A 27,710-nucleotide genomic window follows, 5' to 3' on the forward strand; every position below is an offset into this window, starting at 1 on the left:
GTTCTTTTGTCTGTTAGTGAAAGTCCTACCAGGTTCCCCAATGTAAACGTTACCGCATCCACAAGGGATGCGGTAAATGCCTGGGTGGTGGTTCGGAGGTCTTCTGTCTATATGTATGTGAAGAATAGATTTGAGCTTGTGTGTCGAGCGATGGCGTACTGTTATGTTGGCAGTCCTGAGAATATGCTGAATATGGTGTGATGTACGTCCAACGAAGGGGAGAATAACACATGCTCTAGCTTCCGGTGTCGGATCATAAGCTTTCGGTGGTTTGGTTTTGATCTTGTGGGCAGGATAACCGTTGAATTTAAGGGCAGTTATGATGTGAAGTAGTTTGACCTGCAGGTTATACTTGTTGCTAATAGTGTAGGCGCGACGAATAAGAGTGCATTCCACGGATTGGATAGTTGAAGGACGATTAAAAGAGCGGTAGTTGAGGTGGCGCGGTCCATGTGAGTTGGTTTCCTGTATACCTTGTGAGAGGGCTTACCATTAGGAGACTTGGTAATGAGCAGGTCTCTGGAACAGGGTTGCTGGTAAAAAGTGATTCTACATCAAAACTGAAAAGAGTGTCAGAGGGGAAAATGTCATGCTGCTGAATTTTGCTGAATGAAATGTTCTGAGTTTATAACGTGGTGTTGAGTCTTTCCGACAAGTGGCTGAAGTATTAGCTATGTGCTTCGCTGGATTATAGGTTGGTGAGCCCTGTGTTGAAATGATGGGCGGAAGTGGAACATGTGGTTTATGTATCTTGGGTTGTCCAAATAAAACTGGACATGTTGAAGATGATGTGCGAAGTTTGAAATTTCAACTTCACAGTGATGTGCGAAGCAATCGATAATTGAAAGCACTTTCACCCCGGTAATGTGGCTTTCCCTTCCCCTCCCCTTGAATTTGATCGAAGATTGCAGCGAAAGATTGTTCGAATGGTGGAGAAAGAACCTCAATCAACTGCCAAACAGATTCCAGCTGACCTTCAGACACAAGGTACGACAGTTTCAACTCGCACCATCTGTCGCCAACTCAATGAAAGGGGGTTCTATAGTATGAGATCCAGAAAGACCCCACTGCTGAGAGAGAGACATAAGAAAGCCCAACTGGAGTTTGCCAAAACACACCTCAACAAGCTGAAATCCTTCTGGGAGAATGTCCTGAGGACAGATGAGACCAAATTAGAGCTTTTTGGAAAAGCACATCATCTCCATGTTTACAGAAAACAAAATGAAGCCTTCAAAGAAAAGAACACCTTCCCTACAGTCAAACATGGAGGAGGTTCAATGATGTTTTGGGGTTGCTGTGCTGCCTCTGGCACCGGGTGTCTTGAATGTGTGCATAGCATCATGAAATCAGGGGGGTTAACCAAGGCATTTTGGAGCAGAATGTCCAACCCAGTGTCAGAAAGCTGGGTCTCAGTCGAAGGTTATGGGTCTTGCAGCAGGACTATGACCCAAAACACACTTCAAAAAGCACGCAGCAATGGTTCAAGACAAAATGCTGAATTGTTCTGAAGTGGCCAGCAATGAGTCCAGATCTTAATCCCATTGAACACCTGTGGGGAGATCTGAAAACAGCAGTTGGGAGAAGGCACCCTTCAAATCTGGAGAACTGGAGCAGTTTGCACAAGAAGAGTGGGGCATCCTGCCAGTAGAGCGGTGTAGGAAGCTCATTCATGGATATCGGAAGTGCTTGACTGCAGTTATTTTGTCCAAAGGATGGGCGACCAAATATTAAGTCTCAGGTGTCAATAATTTTGTCAATGTCATTTCATTTTAATTTCTGATTTAAAAAGGACATTAAGTTCTGAATCAAAAACAAAGGTTGTGTAATATTAACGGTGAAATAAAGAATTGTGGAGACCAAATACTTTTGTCTATTTCAACTTATTTTTAGAGACTATTGTGAGCTCTTTGGAAAAAGTGCAAGGGTGCCGATATTTTTGGCCACGGCTGTATATAGGAAATGTTGTAAAGCAGTCATAAACCTTCAAACATAGGAAACAGCAAACCCTCCCGTATTGTCTTTTTGTGACTGTCAATTCAAACTTATTATGGAAATGCTCTCTACAGACAAATTCCACTCTTCACCCTCTTTCTCCAAAATGCTAAAAACTAGGGGCCATTTTATGCCTTTTTTTTCTTGCCTTAATCCCATGTTTAATGTGAATTAGATGAAGATACATACATCCCATTACAGCATACTCACTGTTGACTCTCAGCAATGAGCGTCACATGAACCACAATATCATTCTCAATTGGACCCTGTAAAAATCCACGCACAATAGGGTAAGATGGTGTAAAGATCAGAGCACTGGTGTGGAATCAAACAAATCACAAGTTCATATCATGGTTTCTTGTCAGACAAAAGAGGATTACCATATTTTTCGGTGTATTAACCGCACTTTTTTTTATCGGCGGGAAAAAGTTGAAAGTTGGGGGTGCGGTTAATACACAGGTATAGAAAATCGGTCTTTCTTCAAGTATTCAACAAAAAAGGCATGACATGTGCTTATAATGGTAAATGTTCTCCAGTTTGGCTGCATAGATGTCAGTTTTAAAGTAATTGCAATTTTAATTGTCCAGACTTTGCAAACAAATTCTAAATACATTTCCAGTCCTCAAGCACAAATCTGCCGAAACTCCGCAACAAGTTCGTTTTCCATGCCCGGGTGAAAGGCCCGTCTTCTGCTCTCTATCTCCTTCGAACCTTTCTCTGAACAATTATTTCCTCATTCTTCACCATTCACATCAAAGTCCTCGTGTGAAGTCCGAATTCCTTTCACGGCTGGTACTGGTTCTTCCACGAGTCGTAAAAGGCAATAATCTCAATGTTCTTTTAACGGGTGTGTGACTGAAGCTTGACAGGCATGTCCATTTTGATCTCGTGATGAAAGATGTTTTACGACCCTTCATGAACAACCTTATTTTGAACGTACAACTCTTGTAAGTACCAATGCAGGGCCTGCACAAAGCAAAGCAAGTCCACCGATCTTCAAGTATCATCCGTTCTCCCTATCAAGATGTCGAGGCAATCGTTCACTGCAGCCTTCAAGCTCTCCATTTGCCTGTCTGCAGAAAAGTTTGGGAACGGGGAAGCTGGGAGGCGATTCGGCGTGGATGAATCAGTCATCCGGTGTTGGAGAACAAGGAAGGCAACGATAGAGAAGAGAAGATTTTTTTTTTTTGAGGGTGAAAATCAGGGGTACAGTTAATACACTGGAAAAATACAGTACATTATGGTTCCTAGAAAAGCAGAGAAACAGGGTATCTGTATTGATATACTGTTACATTCAAGGGGGTACGATTTGGGTAGAGTGTTAAGTTAACATGGTCTGTGCGTTTGTGTAGGTCATAACATTTTCTGCAACCAAGGACCTGTTAGGGTGAGGTTCGCCTGCTCTTATGAATGCCATGAGTATGCCACCTTTTCTAGATGTAGTTGACATAAGATTAGACAGGGAATTTGTACATGTCCTCTATGAATCAGGCTAGGTAAGGAGGGGTGGATTTGGATGTTGGTGGTTCATGTTTGGGCCAATAAACAACCTTGGCAGCCTACGCTCTGAGTACAAGGCATCTAGTGCGGCCATCACAAGGATGCCCGAAGGTTATAGCTGCCACTGGCGAGCTGCAAGGTGTTGCATCATTGGTTCGAGTGGTGGAGGTGGTGACACCACGCCCATGTCCACCTCATTGGCCGGTACTGGACCATGAGCAAAGAACATTGAAAGACTGCAGGAAATGGCCGTGGGAGAGGGGATAAAAGAGGCTGTACATGGGTGATCTCTTTCTCTCTTTGGAAGTCCAGGCAGCTGCGGTGTCTCTTTGGTGCCATGGTTGTGGAGTTGATCTGACCTTCCTGATTTCTGTGTTCCCCATTTTGAGCCTGCCCCCCCCACCCTCACCACCACCCACCCTCATATTCTTTGAAAGAACTTGCCTGGCTTACCATTGTGAGCAAAAGCTCGTGTGCTCACGGTGCCTTAGGTCGTTATACCTGTATCAAATATATTTTAGTATTCGGAGTAGTGTGCATTTACTTATTTATCTTTATTTATCTGTTCCAGTCTATCTGTCATCTCAGGATTCTCCGTTTGTGTTTTCTCCATTAAAAAAAATAAACTGTTATTTATTAAGCGACATGTCACCTGATTCGCACCTTCACACACACACATGCGCAAACAGTGACAGTGACTGGTAATCCCTTGGAGATATATATGTAAATATATGTATATATTGTTGCGGAAATGGCCCTTCGTATGTTATTAAATATAGCATTAGCCCAGATCCCCCATTAAATGCATGTTTAGCCAGGTTGTTCGGTAAATGGACGCTACATGTGTGTCGGGAGATGTAAGAGGCTGTTCATCGTTGGTACATTGGTGGTGGACCGAGAGGTTCTTCTTCTTCCTTCATCTCTCCGGACAATAGACTCCGCCCAGCGCTCTGAGAGGGGGAGTGGCCTAGAGAAGGAAGTGAAACTGAGGGGAGGAGCCAGTGGGCTTCGAGGCGAGCGAAAAAAAGGAAAGGCAGGGTGAATCTGCCGGGAGAGAAACTGAACCTGAGCGCGCAGAGTCTGCGATCGGCAGTGGTGAAACTGAGTGCCGAGGTAGGGCGCGATCGGCTTTCGTGAGGAGCACATCGACAGGTTCATCCGGAGTCCAGTGACGGAGCCTCTGACTGTCCTCACGGCTCGACGATGTCTTGGAATCCCATGGACCCAGCCTGCGGAGCCCAACACCTCGATTTTGGCCTTGTCTGGTGGACAGGCCAGGCCTGGACTTGTATACTGGACCTTGGGAGAAACCAGCTGAAACCCACCATCGATCTTTCGTTCTGGTGCAGTCGACCTCGTGGGGTCTGAACACGCGGAGGCTGCGACACATGGACGAGCGCCATCTTGCCACGCGGCGTGCTCGAGCTTGGGGCTCAAATCCGTGGACATCGGCTTGTCACGAGCCACATTCGTGCTTTTGACACTTTCCTCTCGTCCATAAAACATCACCAAGTACTCTGTGTCTTGTCTGCATGCTGTCCGTGTCTTGTCTGCATGTCGTTTATGGTTTATCTCGTTAGGGTCCCCTTCGAAACCCGTCGCTCCCTAGATAAGAACGGGTTATAGATTAATTATAACATTGTCGTGAATGCTTTGCTTGTGTCGTGTTTCCCCGATGTGTCCCCAATAAGTCTTGCTGATTCGTATGAAGTTTCCGCTTTGAATTAATTTGTGCCGCGCCGAGGAACGATCTGCTCGATTTGGGATATAAAAACCAAAATGGTTACAGACTGGTATAATTCGCTCAGTATCTGATAAAACCAGTCTGTAACCGGGGTCTATTTCCCCAACTGGTAAGGTCCAGGGGTACGTTGGTATCGCGATTTGAGACGCGTGACCCGAGGCCTGTGCCGAACCAGCCGGCGTTATAACCCCGGAGACGGCGGTGGTTAGGGTGGCGCTGAATCTGTAACATTTGGCTGTCGAGAGTAGGGTGCGAAAACCCAATCTGGTTATGGACAGTGATTGACGCACTCGTCCGAAGCCCCCCACCGCTGAATCCGCAACAATATGTATAAAAGTTGGTAAAGCAAACTCGTTTCAAGAGACTGGCGGAACATAGATCTCAACTGGGGGAAGTTGCGTTTTCCGCTCAAACGAGGTTTACTTTAATTCGGACATTCGCGAAGCACATTGCTTTGGTGCGGAAGCGAAACGTTAGCAACTCCATCGATGCGACAATACTATACAGCTCTCACAAACACCAAGCGTCATAGACGTATCCAATGTGCTCTTCCTGATTATTAGTTCATATTTACAGAAAGTTACAGCTTGGGGGGGGGGGGGAAACTTTTAAATGGACATTCATGATCCATTTGCACCAAAAATTGAAAGGTGTATTTTAAGTAACCAAGTGTGATGTGCTGAACAGCCTACTTCTATATCTCACTGTTCACCATCAACCTTATTACAACCCCCAAACCTACAAGAAAAAAGTCCATATGACTGAGTTTAATAGCAATCCAAAATGGATAGATGGCTAAATTCTATGAACTAGCCAAAACCTAGAGCAATGGTTCAGTGGCAGAAATAGAGAGTTCAACGGCAGAAAAAGAGTTCAACATGAGTGTCGAATTTGATAATGGCAGAGCCTGCAGTGAATGTGAAGAATGAAATATGGCCGAGTGCTCACCTGGTTGGAGTAACGCATGCTAACATTCCTGCGTTCTTCTGGCGGAATCCAGCGCCAGGCTTGGTCCACCTCTCTTGGAGTTATCAACTTCTCCACTGTACAAGGTACAATTGGCGTTAAACATAGTGAAGTAGTTGTATTTAATTCATATCAGATTTGTGAGCCATTTTTATTGCTCATTTTGTTATGACAAAAATTGAAAATTTTCATCACATTTGTAGCCTGTCTCGTTTGTTTGGAGCTCGGCATGGCACGGCCCGATATTTTCTGCGAGTGCGATAACTCACGAACATTTTCAGCTATCTTCGTCAAACTTTACGAGAGGATTCTGAATGGCAAAAGTGAGGCTGTCAATGATTTTTGACTATTTATGTCAAAGGTCAAGGTGACAGTGACGTCATTTGCAAGATTTTCGTCAAACCTGTCAGGCTACCAGCCTGATGCCTTCTTTTCTGTTTGTCTGTCTGTCTGTCTGTCTGTCTGTCTGTCTGTCTGTCTGTCTGTCTGTCTGTCTGTCTGTCTGTCTGTCTGTCCAACAGCTCAAAAACGTTTAGTCATATGAAACTGCACCTTTACACTGACCAGAACCCTGCACCGAAACAAATCCATCCGATTACATTTTGGAAATCTATAAATGCTAAAAGCAGTTACAAAGAAATGCCGCAAATGGCCGTATAATGTCTTCAATGCAAAGTTAAAGAAATCCGAACTTTTACACGCTTCTTCATAAAGATGCTTTCTTTGTTATTTCAACTTGGTTACTGTGAGTAAACATCACAAGCAGTCAATATGTGTCAGAAATTGACAAATGAGATGACAGGATGCCTTGAAGAAAAGATTCTTCTTCTTCCTAACATTCATAGATTTTTGGTATTTCATTCACACAAACCTGTTTCGTTCATGAAAAATTCCTGCATCAACATTTGCAGATTTCCAATGCTACATTTTCCATTCTCTTCCCTTTTTGTCTCTACTGTAGTTTCTTCTCCTGTCTTGCTGTTTAGTAGTTGCTTATATTTTGCTTTTGTTGTCATGGCTGCAAATGGTTTCCAAAAGCCTTAATGGGTGCAAGCCTGCTAAATGCTGCTGCTGTGCTTTGTCTTGATTGTCTTTTCATCCTTTATGCAAATTCTTCCACAAGTGCCTTTTTCTGCAAATAAAAATAATTTGAAATAGAACGGCACTCTTCGACATCGCGGCGTCGACCGATATGCCTCTGCCCACATTATTACATCATTATACATATTTGTACCAAGTTTGATTTAAATCCCTGCAGCTGTTCTCAAGTATTACATTTTTATCTGAAATGACCTCTGTCCTTTGACCTCTTGACCCCATAATCCAATCAGTTTATCATTACGTCCTTACACATACTTGTAATTCCTTCAGCCATTCTTAAGTTATCGCGGTAAGGAAAACCCATCATGGATGGACGCACAGATGGACAGCCGGACAGACAACTTGAAAACATAATGCTTCCCGGCAACTTAATCAGAGGAGGCATAAAAGTGGGCCAAATGGCCTTTATCTCTACCTCATTAACATTGTGATTTCTTGTGACTCATTTGAACCAAATGCCAAGAATCAGTTTACAACCTTATGCAATGAATACCAAACAGTATATATCAAGTAATTTTTTTTAACAATGCACATGGAGGAGGTATCAGAGGGATAATGTAGAAGGTTAATGTTTCAATGAAGAATCTAACCAAGTAGCTGAGCCGTGAGAAATAGTGCCTGGCCCCACAAAAAGAGTCGCCCATCAACGCCGGTGTTGCTTGGGTAGCGGCACTGGCTGCCTGGGTTAGCACGCTCCTCTTCCACAAAATCAAAGGGTACATGGAAGTACTTTGGAACCACAGGGTGGCCTGGTGGGATAGAGTGTGCCACACTGGACATCATTATTCAACTCGATAATCAAACTCGGCGGTAGCATGAACACAATGGGGGTGGGTAGTGGGGGTGCATCAGTATATTTCCAGGATGGGATTCATTTTAGAAAGGCAAAAGCTCACCCAAACAGATTAGCGTGTATTCACTATGATTGTACTGCACCGCGAGGACAATAACAAAACATTTGACAGCACAATATTACTTCGTATCCATCCATTGGGACCATACTGAGTACAGAGCGTTGTTGCTGCCTTTGCAGTCTCCTTGGTTATTGAGCACAATCCTGGATGGGTCGCCACTCCGACACAGGATACCAGCAAGCTGGCACTCATTTTTCCAACCTCAGAAGGATGAGCAGGCTGAGTCAACCCCACCTGGCAATAATTAAACGACAAAGCGAGATTTGAACTCAGGACCCGAGTATCCTAAACCTGCCACCCTAACCATTAAGCCAATATCAGATTGTGCCAATAAACTACCCTAAACCAATCTTCTTGTTCCTGATGCAAAAGCAAGTCACCGATCTACACGGAGCCTTTTTGCATCGTTTCGATAGAACGTCGTTAACACATTATGGGACAAGTCAATTTAAGTATCACGAATCAATATGTTCATAATTTATAAGTAGTGTACTTCATACGCAGCATGAAGTAGTATAGTTCTTTCCAGTAAGTTATTATCATTATTATATTATTATTATTATTACTAGTAGAAAGCCTATCAAAAATGATGGATTGGAGTTCTATTATTATCCCCAATGACCCAAATAAATTATGACCCGCACCCAGTCATCATTTAATTTGTTCTTAACTTTCACTTTTCCAGTTAACAATACACTTGAGGACCCAGACTCAAAATAAGGGGGGGGGTGGGGGAAATACACTGAATCATTCCACAAAAGTGGACTGGTACCAATACACTGCCCAACTTGGTTTCCAATTTTATATCTATAATACTGAATCTGTAAAAGCCATTTGGTTTAATAATACAACACCAACCGATCCTTTTTGAAAGGTTTTATACTATTTTTTTTTTTTTTTGCCAATTTCATCTCCCTGCACCTTGTATTTATTATTTAACCCTTTGAAGCCAAGTGGCCGTTTTACCAGCCTCTATTCAAACCTCCATATACCCGAGCGGTCGGATTTTTCTCCGGGGAGCCCGAGGGTGGCGGAGCCGAAAGTCCAAGGAGCTCAAGGTTCAAATGGTTAAGAGAATGCTTCTGCACAACGTGCATGAGGCCTGGTTGCAAGATACCATCTACAATTCCAATAGAAGAGACGTAATTAGTCTTTTATCAAAAATGTTTTTCTTTTTTTGTCCTGAAAAACAGAGCACGGTGAACACCCAGTCATCATTTGTTGCGGTCTTTTGGGTCCTCTGGGTCTTTTGATCATAGTGAACACCCAGTAGTGTTGAAAGATTGGCCTTTAAAACCCGACTCAACTCGTGCTGATGAAGGCGGACAGACAAATACACAAACACACATTGTATTTCATACAAGTATTATTGTTGTTGCTGCATTCATAATGTCTGAGGTACATGAAATGAGTGCAATCATTCAGCAAACAAGGCTCTCGACAGAGTTCAATAATCAAATGGCACACACCAAATTACTGTAAAGTAACAAATGTACTTATCATGCTTGTACTTTCAACCGACTAAACAACCTTGCACATATCAATGCACAAAGTTCTTGTAAACAGCACAATTGCTATGGAGGTAATGCGCAGATGAGAAAACGTCGCTAAATCGCAACCAAGTGACCCTGCAAATGGGGGTTTCAAACAGGAAGTGTTACCGGTACCAATTCCTATAAAACCCATGATATCTCATACATTTTAGAGAAGTAACGATATATTATTATTATTATAATTAACTTTGATTTGATTAATGATTAGTCATGATTATTAAAAATATAAATTTAGATTTGAAACTGGACTGGCACTGGATCTAAACTGGATGGGCCAGCCCTCATAAGGCCCTCCTCTCCCTCCACAAATAATGTCAGACCTATCAATAATACAGGTTAAATCCCATCTTCAAACTCAAACTATGTTTATTAGCCACAACAGGTAGAAACTGCTAAAATTTCTTCACTGACAGCATCTGTGGAGTTGAAATTAATATTTACAAGCTCAGATTCCTCAGTGCCAAAATGCTGATATGTCTCATAACCAAACAAACAAAAAATGCAAGGTGACAAACGTGACAAACAGAAACAAAGTGGTCTATGAAACGTAAGAAAAAACAAATAAATTACAAATAATTGCGTAGGAATGAAATATGAAAATGGTAATAATGTCTAGTTACATGGCACGATGGCTAAATGTATTGTCACAGGTTCGGAGGAGCGCACGGGGCTCACGAGGGGAAGTACTCAGACCCGCTTCTCGACCTCTGACCATGAAGTTGACAAGCCACGGATAACTCCCCGAGCCGATGGGTTGCCGAGCAACCATGGATGCCGTCTGAGGCAACTAAATCTGTTAGGGTCCCTGTGCCCAACTCTCGCATTACCTTTCTGATGATTTAGTTATCCCAGATGGGGAGCCATGCTCTCGACTTTCCAGCTTTATCTATTTATTACGTACAGCCGAGCGAAACAATAGGTGGGACGTTGGTTATCTAGCGCAGCGAATCACTTGGGTACTACTTCCCATCTATTTATCATGTACGCTATGTCTAACCAATGGGGAAACACAATCGAGCAGGTTGGAAATAGTTTATGGAGATTAAAGGGCATGTATTTTACAAGCAATATTCACAAACAATGCAGTGTTGCAGAGAAAGCAGTTTGCAATGAAGAGCCCCTTACAAATTTTTATCTTGTCTACTCACAAGACAGGCGCACCTCAATCACTCTGGAGAAATTAGAGAGAAAGGGAGAGAAAGTCTGAGGAGTAGGGTTGGTCTCTTGCTCACCCTACATGAGTCAGCGGGTTCACGTTGGTCCCAAAGGGAAGAAAGAGAAGGAAGGAAGGGAATGAGGTTGGTGTGTGTGTGTGTGTGTGTGCAGTTTGCTGGGAGAAGTGCGGCGTATGCAGCGGTGATATGCGTGTCAGTCCCTCGCCCAGACAAGTCAAGAGGGTAATTGTTGAAAACTCTATGGCTCTTTGAGCTCTTTAGTGCATCTCAAGTTGATAAATCTGGAAAGTAGAAATAGAAAGGAAAAACCGTGCATGTCAGTGTGTTGGCTGCTGCTTTCTCTTGGAGCCTCGCTCCAGCATAACTCGTCCGCTTCATCTCTCGGACAAAGCAGGCAGGCAAGCAAGCAGGAAGGGGGGCAGTTCTTGTCTCTCTCTGATCCCCTGGGCACAAGTCATCCACGATTCCTCGTGCGCTCCATATTTTATTGGCCCTGGGCGAGGTGTGGCTTTGGGCGAGGGGAGAGGGAAGGGTCTCCGCAACACTCTTTCACTCCTGTGGGTGGCTTGCTCGGTGCATGCATCCCATAACTTTTCAGAAGGTCTGTCATGCACCTAGCTTTCCCCATAGCTTTTTAGAGCGTTGTTCCTGGTGGCGTTGTTGGTTACACACCGAGCACTGGGATTGCCTTGTAAATGGCTTTGATGGTGTTTTGTAACACGATGTGTGCACTGCAAGACATGTAGCATTGTGTGCATGGCTTGCACTGAGTGAAGGTGCAGGGGAGGAGGGGTTTAAGAAGAATGGAGAAAAATGATTGAAAAGTATTGATGATGAGAGGGATTGAAATGGTTTAATGAAAGGAGGGGGTTGAGGAAAGTCTGGAGAAGGACAGGTTTGAAAGGGAAAGGGTGAGGGATTTTATGGAGATATGGGGAAAGAGAGCTTTGAAAAGGATAGGGTGAGGGATTTGGGATGGCTGGATGAAGAGGTGGATTTCAAGGTGGGAAAAAAAATCACAAAATGGATAGAACCTGCTAAACACATAAAACACATTTCCTTCATCCCTGTTACGAGGGGAAAGAGTCAGGTGACCAAACACAATTATGAAGAAGGGCACTCAGCAGAGGTCATGCCTCCACCCTATCTCTCAATGGTGAAGAATCACTTGAAACATTCTCATATCCGGATTTGGATCTTCACCAAAATTAATTTGTCAAATTTGCCAGTAAACCACAAATACAAAAAAATTCAGAACCCTTGCTTGAAAACTGTGGCCAAAACTCATGTGACAAACAGACAAACAGACAAACACTACAGAGCAACATACTTTGCCAAAAAATTTTTTCGCCAAGTAAGAAACGACAAACAGGGGTGAAAACACAACCTTTTTTCACCTTTGGTGGTGGAGGTAATGAAATAACGAACTCAGGATGCTTTAAATGTTGAGTGTGCCACCCTGGGGTCTTTTGCATAACTGCAACGGTATCGTTGAGAGAGAAATGAGTGAAACAAAAAAAGTCAAAACTGAAAAATGCCACAGGCACTCAATGGGGTGGAGACCTTTTCTCCACTCAGTGGAGACCTTTTCCCGGAAAGTTTTTAAATGAAGATGCCCTGAGCTGTATTTTTGTTTTTATTATCTTCATTTTAGCAGCAACACTTTCAATGTTTCAACTGTTTGCTTCACTTTAACACAGCATATTTAAGCATTTCACATTAATTGTTCTTGCATTCAACTTTTTCCTGTGAAATTCTTGTTCGATGTTGAACTTGTTTGACTTTCAATTTTGTTGTTGAACATTGATCGGTACCAATAACCATGAAAACTGTTGGCAAATATACTCGTCCTTCAGCAGGCTATGCGTCCCATTAATGGATGCATCAGCAATCTGCCTTAAATAATTGTGGAATGAAACAGAAGCTGAGACCAAACTGATCCACCCCCCCCCCACCACAGCCATGTTTCTCAAAAAATAAAAAATAAAAAAAGTTTTTTCTCCCCTTAAAATAATTAAATAATATACAAGATTTGCCGCTGGTGTCACATTTCTCCCTCAAAACGGAGCTCTTTCACACCTGTAGATGGAACGATGTGTATAATTACGCTAAGAGTATAACAGTGCATCGACTAACCTGTTTCTGTAGCAAAGAGCAATGGTTGTAGCAGATCCTGATATTCCTTTACCTGGTCGGGTAAGTCCCTGAATACACCTATGCACAGAATGTTGAGTTAAACAGCATATAGCACAAATGAAATGAAAAGAAGAATGACAAAACCTCATAAGATTCAGTGATTATTAATACTCACCATCAATAATCATGTTGATGTAGAACAGTGGAAATTCGCACTCGATACCATCAAAAAGCTACAAAAATAAACACATGATAACAAAGGTCATTTTAAACAGACAGCGAGCGACCAAAAATATATTATAAATCATCGCCACTCAAAAAAAAATGCATATTGTGGAACAGGACAAAAATATTTTCAAAATTGCTCAATGTGGATCAATTGTTGCCTCCGCCACCGAAGGTGAAGGAGGTCATGTTTTTACTCCTTTCTGTCTGTTTGTGTACAGGATATTTCAAAAAAGTTGTGGACGAATCCAGATGAAATTTTGTGGACAGTTTGGGAGTGTAACAAGGACGAAATGATTCGATTTTGGTGAAGATCCGAATCCGGATTCAGATTCGAGAATTATTTAATTTTAAAAATGATTCTTCACTATTGAGAGATGGGGTCAAAAACGATATAGTACTGTATAGCATGATATTTCAAAAAATGTATTGGGCCCAATATGTTCTTGTGGATCTGGAATTACGTGGCGGAGGTATGCGCTCCACCGCGTGCCCTTCTGGTTCTAAATTCATTATTTTCACTCAATCTCTTTCTACATCCTAGCCTGGTGTTGGTTTAGTGGTTAGGGTGGCTGGCTTGGGATCCTAGGGTCCTGAGTTCAAGCCTCGTTGGGCCACTGAATTAACACCAGGGGGTTGACTCAGCCTGTCATCCTTCCGAGGTCGGCAAAATGAGTACCAGTGTACTGGTCCCGGTGTATGCCCCGGTTAGAATAGGTATACCATATCCCTGTGCGTCTTAAGAGGCGACCAGGGTTGACGTCAGGAAGGGCATCCGGCCATAAAAAACAACAACATTTCCTCAAGAAGGGAACCATGATTGCATGGAGCCAGCAAAAAGATAACCCCTGCTCAGCATGGAAAAATGGCTGTAAAAATAAAAAATAAAAAAAATCTCTTTCTACATCCATTCCTTCATTAATTTATTTTCAAAATCAAATTTCTGTTCATTTCCCTTGTACATTAAATTCAAATAAATTCTGTGCAATTTTGCTCACCTTGATTTCAGCAGGGCGATAATTGCGCCGTGCCCGGTCCTCGAGCGCTGTGCGGTAGCCATCCCGGAGGAAGCGACGGAATCCGTAGCCACCACGTAGCTTGCGTAGAATCTTCTCCCTTGTCTGTGCGCATAATGCCTCATCATCGATCGCGAATGCTGGGTAGCCGACACATGGCAGCAATGCAGCATCTGTGTTCTGATAATAGGTGAAAACAAACATTCTGAATCTGGATCTCAAACCACCCTGACAAGCTGCCAAAAAAGTGACAAAACCGATAGGTTTGATTAATTATTTGTTGTTGCTGGTGGTGATGATGATGACGATGATGAGTGACTGTTCAATGATGCTTTAATACTCTGGAAATTGATCGCTATCCTTTCCTTTCCCCTCCCCTCTTCTCATACTTTATTCTCTTCTCTCATGGAGTGAACCCACTGTTCAATCTGGGATTAAAGGGTCGAAACCTCGATGATGGGTCACTTAAAATAAATCAGGATTTTTTTTTCAGATCTATTTCTCTCAGTATAATGAAGAAGTTAAGAAGTTCCTCCCACATCCTCCTCACCTTCTCACGCTCATGTTTAGCCAGTGATGTGCATATCATCCCCAGTCTTTCACAGGAATGGGGAAAATGACAATCACAAGGATATCTCTGTGTGCTGTTGAGCTGCTGTGTTGCCATTATGCGAGTGTACAACAAAAGCGCACAGAAACGACCATTGCAAGTATTGTACAGTTGTATGACGTTGCCTGATAGGTACTGTGTAGACTTTTCACTTGAGAAAATGGCATCCAGGCATTTGTTGTGAATCAGGATTTGATAAAGCAGAAATAGATTACTGAACACCACCAAATGCTGTTCATGTCACACGTTTCCATTTATCATATAAATATTAATGGTGTTGCTGAATTATGTGTAGGCTATGGACAATCTGAGAAAGGTAAATACAACACGCTGAGGAGTTATGGTTGAGTCTCTGTGGACAAAACAATCTCTCCAGATTAGCGGCTGCTTTTCCTCTTTAGATCGTTCGCCTTCAACTCCACTTTAAATTGACATCTTGGTCATTACTCCAGCACTCTCCGATGCCGTACTTCAAAGATGCTTTGAAAATGTTATTGTTTTTCGTATTATGACGAGTTCACAAAACAAATACCTTTACTTTCTCAATATCAAATTGCAGGTCCACATCACTTTTTGAAATCTTCAGCAATTTAGACTTGCAGAGGTCAAAACTCATGGAATAGCAAGACAAAAGAGGGTAAAAGGCCATCACATCGACAATTGAGCAGAGAGGAAAAGGTAGAACAAACAGACAATGGACTTCAAGGCAGGATAACAAAAATGGATATGGATAAAGAAGACACGCAATTTGGGGGGGGGGGGAGGGGAGGGCAGGGTGTACATAAAATCAGATGGGACAGCCAACAAGTAAAGTAAATACAGATATGAAATCACCAGGGGAAAGGGCAGCAAGAACAGAAAGGATCATCAGTTAATGTTGAAGACCAGCATAAGTTGATGAGTCACCACCTTATACGATTGGAGGGGAAACAAGATGGGATTCACACAGGACTGACCTACCGATGGTTAGGTACCAGACACATGACCTAAAACTCAGTTCAACAACCCATTCCATATACATACATGTGAACGGGATTCACGGGGTAGCAGGAATGACAATGTTTGTCGGTTGCGGACGTGAGCATCCAGATCCACAAAGATCACAGACCAGGAACAACCCTACGTAAAGAGAGATGATAATATATACATATAAAGTCAGCTCTCAAACCTTAAGCATCATCATGGCATCACCATCACAATCAGCTCACGATGACCCCAAAGAGGGTCCCGCAGCATTTTATATGAGCCTTAATGGTGGGCCCATTATGCCACAGGCAGAGATAGGGGCACAGCTGTTAACAGGTTTCACCCTCGTTGGGGATCTTTAAGAAAACTTAGTGCAAGGATCTGCTTTGGCCTGAACTCCCTTTTAGAATACAGGTAACTAAACCCCCAAGCCTGTGGAATGCCTGTTTGCTTTTATGAGCGGGATTAGCTGAGCGCAAGGAAGGAAGAAAAGGGGGGAGGGGAAGGTGGAGGGCGGAAACTAAAGATGGGGCAGATTTGGAAGGGGGACGTTGAGTTGTGATGGGGGGGGGATGGGTCGGGAGCGTGTTTGAAGGCTTGAAGTGGGGAGGGGATTAATGCCTTAGAGTTGAGAGGGGAGGTTGAGGCTTTGGTTGGAAGGTGGAGGAGGAGAGGACTTTGAGTGGGTGGGGGAGGGGGTGTTGAGGTGTTGGCAGAATTGCATGTGGAAGTTTACTCACAGTAGAAAAAGGAATTGCCCACAGGTGTGTGTGTGTGTGTGTGTGTGTGTGTGTGTGTGTGTGTGTGTGTGTGTGTGTGTGTGTGTGTGTGTGTGTGTGTGTGTGTGTGTGTGTGTGTGTGTGTGTGTGTGTGTGTGTGTGTGTGTGTGTGTAGAGGGGTGGGGGATATGTGACATAACCACCTGACGGGTAATTTGCTAGAGTAAATGAAATGCTTCATACTACAGTCATGTGCTGATATAGTACACTGTGATTGGTAGTTATGCAAGCAATAGAAAGGGCTACATCTGCAATACCAGAAAAGAATAAGTGTTTGTACCATTGTAGTGTAGTGAATACTATGGCTCCTGGAAGGAAAATATCACACGACAAATGTATAGAAATCAAAGTCTTGGCTACTGAACGCTACTCCATATGGTAGATTGCAGCCCAATTTTAGATTTCAGCAGGAGCTGTATGCAAGACTGAGGAGGATACGTCAAATTGTTACTTGTGTCAATAGAAGCGGTTGAGAAAAGCTAAAACTTTCCAAAAGCAATGCTAAGAACCTCAGGGCTCAGGGTATGTCCTCTATGTTGTTGTTGTTTCGTATGCGGCCTGTGGCTGTCGGTTGCATCATTTTCTGGAAGTGCAGCAATGCCGCTGATGCAGTGCCCCTGTTACCAGTAAGCTGGTTCTTATTTTGCTGACCCCAGGAGGATGACAGGCTGAGTCAACCGACCTAGTGTTATTTCAGCAGTACGATGGGGGCTCAAACTCAAGTCCTTAAGATCTTAAACCAGCCACCTTAACCATTAAGCCAACACCAGACTGTTCTCTATGTCAGTGGTTCTCAACCTTTTGGAGCCGCGACCCCCCAAAAAATTTAAGTTGGGATTCGCGACCCCCCCTCCCAACTCACACTTGAAACACACTGCAGTGACGTCATCGAGCGCATAAAAAAGTCCACAGTTCCTGGAGCACATTGGTCAACGCCGAGATCCTGCCAGCTGTTAAAACTAAACAGAACTAAACTGGCATCACAAATTAATTATATACACTCTGATGTATAACACAGTAAAAACAGCCAGCCACATTCATAAAAAAGGCTTCTGTAATTGCAAAGAGCAGTACGTAGCCTATTTATGCACGGGACACAGACTGGAAGATTGAGCGTCCCTCTGCTGCAGACAGAGGTCACTATCACACATGACAGCTACCAGACGTACACAAACCTTGCATTACTGACCAAAAATATACAAAAAACAAAACAACAAAACAAAAACTAAATCAATTTGGCTTTAAGTACAGTTTTAAATTTTATTCATGATCCGACAGCACAACTGATTGTGAAGGAGGCAACAGGACTGCTTTACAAGCTGATGGCATTTGGCTATTATCATTCATTCTCATATAGCTGGGCCTGCAAAACAGCTTTAAGCACAGTGCAAATACCTTTCAGTGTCCCTACAGGCTTATTATTCTCAGTTCATTCACAGTTCTTATAACAGTTATGCCTGTTGTAGGCTTGTAGCCTTTTATCATTCATCTCATTTTGCATTTTCCCCTTTATAACAACGATTCTCAATGGGTTTTCAGTTTCATTTTTTTTCCAGATTGAACACAATAATTCAGATAATACTGACTCACAATAATTCATATAATACTGACTCAAAATAATTGAACACAATAATTCATATAATACCGACTCAAAGTAATTGAACACAATAATTCATATAATACCGACTCAAAATAATTGAACACAATAATTCATATAATACCGACTCAAAGTAATTGAACACAATAATTCATATAATACCGACTCAAAATAATTGAACACAATAATTCATATAATACCGACTCAAAATAATTGAACACAATAATTCATATAATACTGACTCAAAATAATTGAACACAATAATTCATATAATACTGACTCAAAATAATTGAACACAATAATTCATATAATACCGACTCAAAGTAATTGAACACAATAATTCATATAATACCGACTCAAAGTAATTGAACACAATAATTCATATAATACCGACTCAAAATAATTGAACACAATAATTCATATAATACTGACTCAAAATAATTGAACACAATAATTCAGATAATACTGACTCACAATAATTGAACACAATAATTCATACAATACTGACTCAAAATAATTGAACACAATAATTCATACAATACTGACTCAAAGTAATTGAACACAATAATTCAGATAATACTGACTCACAATAATTGAACACAACAATTCAGATAATACTGACTCACAATAATTGAACACAACAATTCATATAATACTGACTCAAAGTAATTGAACGCAATAATTCAGATAATACTGACTCAAAATAATTGAACACAATAACACACAATAATTCTTTTTTTAACAGTTACATCTGTAAAGGCACAGGCTTGTATTGTCAGATAGTATTCACTTACTCATGTTAGTGGGATGGCTGAGCCTGTTTGTTTGAACAAAGCAGCTGTATTCTTGGTTTTAAGCAGGAGACTGCAACACGAAGGTCATCCTCAACTCTAATGAGCCATGATCTGTATTTGTTCTTGATAAATGTCAGTGAGGAAAAGGTCTTCTCACAAAGGTATGTAGATCCAAATGGAATAAGTATATCAATTGCAGCCTTTGATAGTCTTGGGTATTTCACGGACACTGACAGCCAGAATTCCTCCAGTGTGGATGAGGCAAAAGCAGTCTTTGCGGTCAGAGGAGAGGTCCAAGAGCGCATCCTCAAGCTCCGATGACAGGTGTCGGGCAGATGAGGTGATGAAAGGCTGGCGTATCCAGTCGTTTCTCTCTGGGGTGTCGTCTTTTGGGAAGTACCTATTGAAGTGGCCAAGCAGGCTTCTGAGGTGAGTAGCAATAAGTCCTTTTATTGTTTGGATGCTCATGTCAAATTTGTCCATGAAGCCCTCGAGCTCAGAGAACATTTCCATACTGCCTTCTTCGACTCGCGCTGCCCACCGCTCAAGCTTCTTAGTAAACGCTGTAACCTTGTCAGAAAGCATGAGGACATTGGTGTTTGGGCCTTGAAGAGACAAGTTTAGACTGTTCAGTTTATCAAATATGCCTGCCAGATATGCAAGGTAGGTAACCCATGTGGGGTCAGTCAGGTGGTCAGCGAGGGGGGAGCCGCAATCTGAGAGGAAAATGCGAACCTCCTCATGCAGTTCAAACAGTCTGGTTAAAACTTTCCCCCGTGATAGCCATCTGACCTCTGTGTGAAATAGTAGAGATTCGTGTTCCGATCCCATTTCCTGGCAGAGTGTGGCAAACAGTCTGGTATTCACCGGACGGGATTTGATGAAGTTCACCACTTTAATTTCTGTTTGGAAAACATTGCGGAGTTGTGGCTCGAGGTTCTTGCTGGCAAGGGCCTCTCTGTGAATAATGCAATGAGTGAATTTGACATGCGGCGCCACTTCCAAAATTTTAGCTTTCAGTCCCCTTATTGTCTCCTGCATGGCACCAGCTCCATCTGTACACACAGAGATGCAATTTTTCCAACTTAGCCCCTCCTCACGCAGTTTACTGTCCAGTTTGTTAAAAATGTCACGACTAGTGCAAGTTCCTTCAAGTGTCGAGCAAAACAACATATCCTCGTAATTTTCCCCTCGTAGCTGTATCTTGCAAAAACAAGTAACTGTGCATCACTTGAAACATCCGTTGTTTTGTCAATTTGGAGGGAAAATCTTCCACTTTTCTTCACTCGGTCAATGAGCTGCTCCTTAATGTCGTTGGCCATTTCACCAATGTGCCTCACCATTGTGTCATTAGACGGTGGAATAGTCTCAAGTGTGCTAGCTATTTTTTCACCATGCATAGCTCTGGTCATTGCAATTGCTGCTGTGCAGATCAGGCTCTCTGCAATAGTATGGGGCTTTTTGGATTGAGCAACCAGGTATGCCACTTCATATGAAGCCAACAGGGCTTTGAAAGGGATTGTAGAGTGCTCACGTACAGTCGTCTTTTGGCCCTGTAGTTCTCCCTCCTTACGACGAAAAAATCTAATGGTTTGTCAATGGAGGATGGGTGTTTGGTTTGTAAATGTCTCTTCAATTTCACTGGTTTCAAGCTATCGTGAGCAAGCACTTCTGAACACAGAACACACTGTGGATATTCCACTTCATTTTTGGCTAGGCATGTGAATCCGGACTGCAGAAAGTCAGTCTGATATTTCGGACGCTTGTTGGAGGCCAAATCTGCCGCCGGTGCCTTACGTTTTTCAGTTGAACTTGTAACAGTTGGCCCACCTTCACATGTGTCGTCTTGGTCCGCATCTTGAGCTGGCAGACGTTTTTTGACAAGTCACCGATCCACATTCAGCCACCTTGAAGTAGTTAGCTCGCGCCAACATTGACTTTCAGCACCCACCACTGTGCTGCTCTGTCTCTGTCTCTGTCTCTGTCTCTCTCTTTGTCTCTCTCACATACTAATTTCACTTGCTGCTCAAATCTGTTTCATAATGACTACATTATAACATTGGTATGGGAGATTTAATTGAAAAATCACTTTCAAAAAATATTTATGAATTTCTTTATTATATATTTGTTTGTTTATTTGTTTTACAACCTTCCCGTGACCCCTGAAAACAATCTTGCGACCCCTCAGGGGGTCGCGACCCCCAGGTTGAGCACCTGGGCTTGATGTGATAGATGATCCAGGAGAGATCTTGTGAATGACCCAGCTGAAAGTACAGGTGTTTCATTAAACTGTAGGATAACCTTTACAAACTTTGCCCCTCCTTAGCAAAGGTTTTCGGCCAGGTGGAAATATACACATGCGAAATATACACACACATCCATTGATGTCACTTTGCACGAATGTGCATCTTACTGTTCTTGAAGAAACATTATTAAAGATCGAAAAGAAAATCCCTGAAATAATTTGAGGCATGGACAAACACTTCTAATTACACTGGAAGCAATAATGTTTCAGTAATACAATCAACTCGAGAATATGAAATTACTCCTTACAAACAGCTTTCAAAAACAAAATTAAACACGGGATGTGCAGTTAAAAATCTTACCTGGTTCCCAAAGAGGTTAAATCCATTAATAGCCTCCAATGCAGCCTTGGCCAAACCAATGGAACTGTGTGGGGGAGGGGGGAGAGTGAGAGAGTGAGAGTGAGAGTGAGAGTGAGAGTGAGAGTGAGAGTGAGAGTGAGAGTGAGAGTGAGAGAATGACATCCACAACAGGAAAGACCATCCAAGAACAGGATTTGGGGCAGGATGCATCATGTGCAGAACTCTCACTATGGTTTTAACATAAAATTTTGGCCTGAATCATAGCAACAATCAGTTGTGGACCAATATGTATGATACATACAACATGAAAGCACCAAAGTAAGTCCACAAACAACTCCATTGTATCAATATATGATAGGCTATCATCATGGCTCAAGAAGTGCCTGAAAATCAAGTTTCGTTCCACTCATCGGGGGGTAGACAAAACCTTGATGATATGATAGTATTGTTGTAGATTTCCCGCCCGTCGGCGTGCGGACGACTGCGTCTAACCAATAACAGTCACTTCGCCCACCGAACGGACAATCCAGTCGCGGCTTTCCGGATCAACGCCGGAAACCAGCCACGGGTGTGTTTTTAACCACACCATAACCTTGTCAGCACTCTACCCACGCGCTACAGGGTCCGATCGCCAAATCTTCGATTTACCTAATTATTCGCGCGGGTAGGTTACCGAGAGATTGTACCTCAACGGGACCGCTTGGAAACGAGCCGCTGAAGCAGCTCGCTTCCTTTTGGGATAACCGAGCGGGGTATTATCGCGCAGTCCCGTTGGACCCGATCACTTTACCGGCTACTTAAAAAACAAACTATATTCCGAGTGCAAGATGGGGCATTTCAATGAGGGATGGACGCAACGAACAGGTTTACATTCACACAAGGACATTTATTATCATAAAGCACGTATGCAATTAAACAAGGCAAAACATGTACGCAATTATACAAGCAACAAAAGCACGAGAAAAGGACTACGACTGTCTACTTATTATGTACAGTCACTTGCACTTAACAGCAGTTCCTACTTATTAGACGGGCCCACGGACACACGTACGCACACACACACACCCAAGAAATGGTGGCAGAGGCCTTTAATAACGAGCTCCAGCTCGGAGGACAGGTGAGCTGAAACCCAGAACCTATCTCGAACCTCTCCACCTCGTGTGGTCTTCAAGTTGTTCAGACCCGGGCTCCAGCGAGAGCGAGCTGGATCCAATAGCTGTGAGCTGCGATCCTTCCCGAGCTCCCGCGAATCCTCCCGCGCTTCTCAACACGTGCTGGTGAGACGAGGGGCCGATCCTTCCCGTCGATGCGTCGCTTCCACGAGGAACCACCTCCAAGAAGAGGTCGATGAGTCGCACAAAGCCAGGAACCAAAATGGAGAACAAAGAGCTCCACGAACCAAGAAGAAGAAGCCACCACTCGCAGCTCGAGCCGAGCGACCAGCTCAAAGCAAAAAGCTCTCCCGAGCCAAGCAGAAGCCGAAGCTCACTGAACCACCAAAGCAAAAAGCCTCCAAAAAGCCTCCTCCCGAGCCAGGCTTCAGCCGAAGCTCACTGAGCCAGCCAAAGCAAAAAGCTTCCGAAGGCCTCAACCCTAACCCAAGCCAAACAGGACCCGAAGGTCTGCTGAACGACTCCCCTCAACTCCCTTCTCCAACTCTGCCCACGAACAAAAGGAAAGATCTCCTCTTATCCTTCTCCCGCCCTTCCCCCGCTCCCGGCATGACTCATGACTCATGCCCTCGTGCTCCATCCCCCCGCTCAGTCACGGGTGGGAGGGAGTTGTTGACATCATGAGTCACGGGACGGCAGGGTGGTTCTTCCTCTTCGCAGAAGAGGGGGAGGGATGTTTCTATTGTTCGTTCCCTAACTATTAAATCGATCCGCAGCGCATCTAATCGATTTCTGAACATTTAAACAATGAAAGGTGAGCTATCTAGAAACAAGCACTTATCGACATAGCTGACTAAAGGAACCTGAATGTTGTGTGCAATCGAATTCACAAATTCGTAACAGTATATATCCAAATACATACGTATGCAAAAGTTCTCCACTCAAATAGCTGCAGTTATTGTGTATTTTCATCTTGAAAATCAATGCATTCCCCGCGCTCTATCATTTGAATTTTCTTCACTCGGATCACAAGGAGGCCATGTGACGCCTTGACAGCCAATAGATCGGCTTGCATCATATGCTAATTTAGTCAGACTGTCATGTGACCAGATAAGTTGTCCAAGATGGCAGCTTCCTGCAGGGGGGAAATCACCGGCAGCTGATCGGCGATTTATCGGTAATTTTTGATGAATATGGCCAGTGAGGATGCTCCCCAGTGTATTATTCACCAGAACAATGTAGCGAAAGAAGAAGTCAAACGTTTTACGTCTGTAAGATGGGATAAATGGAGAGAAAGTGTTTACAAATGGCTCGTCTTAGGCGGTCACAAACGATGTTTAGCCGAGAGTGCCGGCATGGGAGGACTAACTTCGATCACGGGCCTATTGTACCCGGAGTGCCGGCACGGGAGGACTAACCATTGTGCAACGCCAGCGCATCGACCCATCGAATGAACGCCATTGAACCTGCCTCGGACAGCTTTATATATAGCCAGTCAGCCACGGCCGGACATTACATACATATGGCTGGTGGAGCAGACAATTGGGTTGTCGAACCGGCACTGATCGACACTTGAGGCGCACCCAGTCAGCGCGAGGATTGACTTTGCTGCATTGCTCGTCGTGTGGCGTCTTCGTCTGGGAAGAGCAACCCTCGACTCGCCATCGTCAGGGTGGCCTTGGGCCAGCCCCGCAGGGCTGAGTCGATGTAACTGAGCACCGGGCGGTATCGTGTGTCGTGGAGAGTTGATTCAATTATATTTATACATTTTACACCCATGTAGTTCGGCTCTCGTGTTGAGGACGTTCCAGACCTCACGGGGTGGGGACCCATCCCCCTTACCCGTCACTGCATCAGCCGCTAGACGGCACCGACTACTACAATAGGGAAGGCGGGGGAACCTAATTTTGGCTTTTCGTGTGAGTTGCAGGTATACAACATGTCCAGCAATGATCGATGCAGAGCGCAGATTTTTTGGCGATTGTTCATACATGCAATCAACAATCGCAGTCATCATCATGCATGGTTTGTGAACAACGTTTCTCAGCCCCACGTATTCTTTTTGCATTGATGAAGCGACGGTAGCAAGTGTCGTGATAGCCCAGATGACTAGGGATTTCATCACACTCAATATACACTCGTGCACTCTCGGCTAAACGTCTTTCGTGACTGTCTTAGATGAGCCATTTGTTGACACTTTCCATTTATCCCATCTTACAGGCGTAAAACGTTTGACTTCTTTGTTCGCTACATTGTCCTGGTGAATAATACACTGGGGAGCGTCTTCACTGGCCATATTCATCAAAAATTACCGATAAATCGCTGATCAGCTGCCGGTGATTTCCTCCCTGGAGGAAGCTGCCATCTAGGACAACTGAGCTGGTCACATGACAGTCTCATACCTGCGAACTCTTTTTGAAGGAAAAGCGGTAGGCTGGCGTGCGACGCAGTGGCATGCGACCCTAGGGAGGTCCGGGAGGCATGCCCCCCCTGCAAAATTTTCAAAAAAAATGAAGCAAAATGGTGCAATCTCCTGCATTTTGAGACCACAGTTGGCTGAAATATATCAACATATTTTTTGAGTGAAAAAGAGAAAACTTAACATGGTTGATCGACTCACCAATCTTAATTTTTCGAAGACATCATGATGATCAGTCACATTTCCATAAAGTACTCACTGTCCAAGATCTACATGTATGTGCCCATACATGTACACAAGGGTTTACATAAACTCACTGATACATCTTTATGAATGAAATGACTGACCACTCTGATTTCATAACATATTTACAATTTCACACATATTTACAGTTTTCAGGTTTGAACAGTTAAGATGCACATTTAGCTATTCAGAGCCTGGTAGGTGGCAGATTTGGCCTTCTTAAGAAGGTTGGCATCTGGCTTCCATGAGAAGCAGCTGACTCCATCCAGCTTGAAGATGTTGATCTTCCCTGCCAGCAAAACCACACAGAGTGTTTCTGACGCCATGGCTGTCCTTGTACACGCTTGACTTGGCGTGACCTTCCTTGCCGCGTCCCAACATGCTCCTCTGATCAGTTGTCATTTTCTTGACCATGCTGAAAAGGGACTCACAGTAGGTGTTACTGTGAGGGATCAGCAGGACGTGTTTGGCCAGTCTATAGAGCGATGGGTAAATGGGCCGGCTGGTGCCAGTGGCAGGGTCCGTCATCTTCTCCATGGCTGCCCAAGACACATCCACACTCTCATCTGGGTCATATGCTGGCAGGGTGACATCTGACTGATATGTGCAGAACTCTGCACAGCGCATCTCTGTTCTCTTCTGGGGCAACAGATGCAGGGAGCTGTTCAACCAGTGTAAGTAGGCTCTGCATGGAAGCTGTCTTGAATGAGGCTGGGTCCACGATGACTGCATTCCTGATCAAAGGGTCCTGGAATGGGAATTTGTCCGTCATGTAGGTCAGGGAACCAACATAGAACATTCGGACCTCTGCTCTGAATTTCCTCACTCCACTGGTCCCCTCTAGGGCGTTCTTCACAATGAGCCGCATTGCCTGGAAACCGACAAATAGCTCCCTGTTCGACCTCTGGTTGTCCTGTTCAGCGACAGCTTGTATCGTCACAGCTTGTATCCCCCATGACTGATGGAGAAGTCTGATCGACACATATCACAGAAGGCATGTCCGTCTCCCTTACACGAAGCCTTGATACACTTGAACTCTGTTGTCCAACTTGGTTTAAACTTGCTGACCCAGCATGGGGGTGGTGTTTTCTTTTCTGGTGTTTGCATTGTTGTCGTGCACTGAAGCGATGAGTCCTCTCTGTTAACTGCAGTCTTTGATCATGAATGGAAAATGGCGCGTTGTCTTGAAATGAATGCCCGCTGTTTCCTGTCGTCCCATTGGTCATGCTTAGTTTGGAAGCAATAACCAATCGCTGACGAGATAAGAAATCAAGGTCAGGCACGAGTTTTGTAGAATGTAGAAGCAGCCGCGTGTAATACGATCTTGGCAGTGAGAAACGCCCGGTGTGTACCCCGGTCAGAATAGGTACACCGTATCCCTGCGTGTCGTAAAAGGCGACTAAAAGGGTTGGCGTCAGGAAGGGCATCCGGCCATAAAAACATCGCCTCAAAAGGAAACCATGATGAGTACAACTGATGGGCAGGGTACAGCCCGAAGTACCCCGTGGGGGTCCTCACCCCCTCTCGTTAAAACTCAAGGTGGGGAACCTGATCGAAGCAAGGGAGGAAATTTTTCCATTGATGATGACCAATCGTCTGATGCCCCACGTGGAGATCGGTTTCTGAGGTTTGGTACATGGAATGTAGGGAACATGGACTACAACAATTGAATGGACTACAACATGGAACATGGACTACAACAATTCATGAGTGTAGTCGGAAGTAGAGGACGGAGAAGACCGAGAAAAACTTGGCTAAATGTGGTGGAAGAGGAAATGTGGGCAAGGGGATTAAGAAGAGGAGATGCAGAAAACAGGGTAAAGTGGAGAAGATTGTCATGGGGCCCGCAAGGCTAACCCCTGCTTTAGCGGGGAAAATGGCCTTTAAATGCTTGTGTGTGTGTGTGTGTGTGTGTGTGTGTGTGTGTGTGTGTGTGTGTGTGTGTGTGTGTGTGTGTGTGTGTGTGTGTGTGTGTGTGTGTGGCAGTGAGAAACGAACGCAAAACCGAAAAAACACAACTATTTTTTTTTTCCAATAACAATTTCCAAATGCGGTATGCGTTGGGAGCTATAGAAAATCGGTAGGCTACTGCACGAATCGGTAGGGTTGGTAGGTACGCAGTCTGACGTAATTTGCATACGATGTCAGCCGAACTATTGGCTGTCGAGGCGTCACGTGGCCCACACGTGATCCGAGTGGAGAAAATTCAAATGAGAGCGCAGGGAATGCATCGATTTTCAAGATGAAAATACACAATAACTA

General features: G+C 43.8%; 1 protein-coding gene across 23 annotated transcripts in view; it reads right to left on the bottom strand.

The window, feature by feature from the left end:
* PHKB (phosphorylase kinase regulatory subunit beta) overlaps nt 1-27,710 on the bottom strand; it is a 129,386-nt gene that overhangs the window by 39,118 nt on the left and 62,558 nt on the right. For 21 of the 23 annotated variants that reach the window (XR_015057425.1, XR_015057429.1, XR_015057426.1 and 18 more), the window contains 10 exons: nt 21,675-21,738; nt 15,956-16,051; nt 14,305-14,502; nt 13,257-13,314; nt 13,082-13,159; nt 12,343-12,422; nt 8,280-8,451; nt 7,894-8,052; nt 6,185-6,279; nt 2,203-2,258 (listed from right to left, as the gene is read on the bottom strand). Coding sequence is in view for 17 of the 23 variants with exons in the window: in XM_085878141.1 (XP_085734267.1) it covers nt 2,203-2,258; nt 6,185-6,279; nt 7,894-8,052; nt 8,280-8,451; nt 12,343-12,422; nt 13,082-13,159; nt 13,257-13,314; nt 14,305-14,502; nt 15,956-16,051; nt 21,675-21,738 (1,056 nt within the window). In the remaining 6 variants the exon portion in view is untranslated. The remainder of the gene's footprint in view (nt 1-2,202; nt 2,259-6,184; nt 6,280-7,893; nt 8,053-8,279; nt 8,452-12,342; nt 12,423-13,081; nt 13,160-13,256; nt 13,315-14,304; nt 14,503-15,955; nt 16,052-21,674; nt 21,739-27,710) is intronic. The other 2 variants (XM_085878143.1, XM_085878142.1) reach the window with 1 other exon arrangement.

The sequence above is a fragment of the Eptatretus burgeri genome, chromosome 4, assembly GCF_056783735.1.
Source record: "Eptatretus burgeri isolate ZD-2024b chromosome 4, Ebu_testis_v1, whole genome shotgun sequence".
Classification (NCBI taxonomy): Eukaryota; Metazoa; Chordata; class Myxini; order Myxiniformes; family Myxinidae; genus Eptatretus; species Eptatretus burgeri.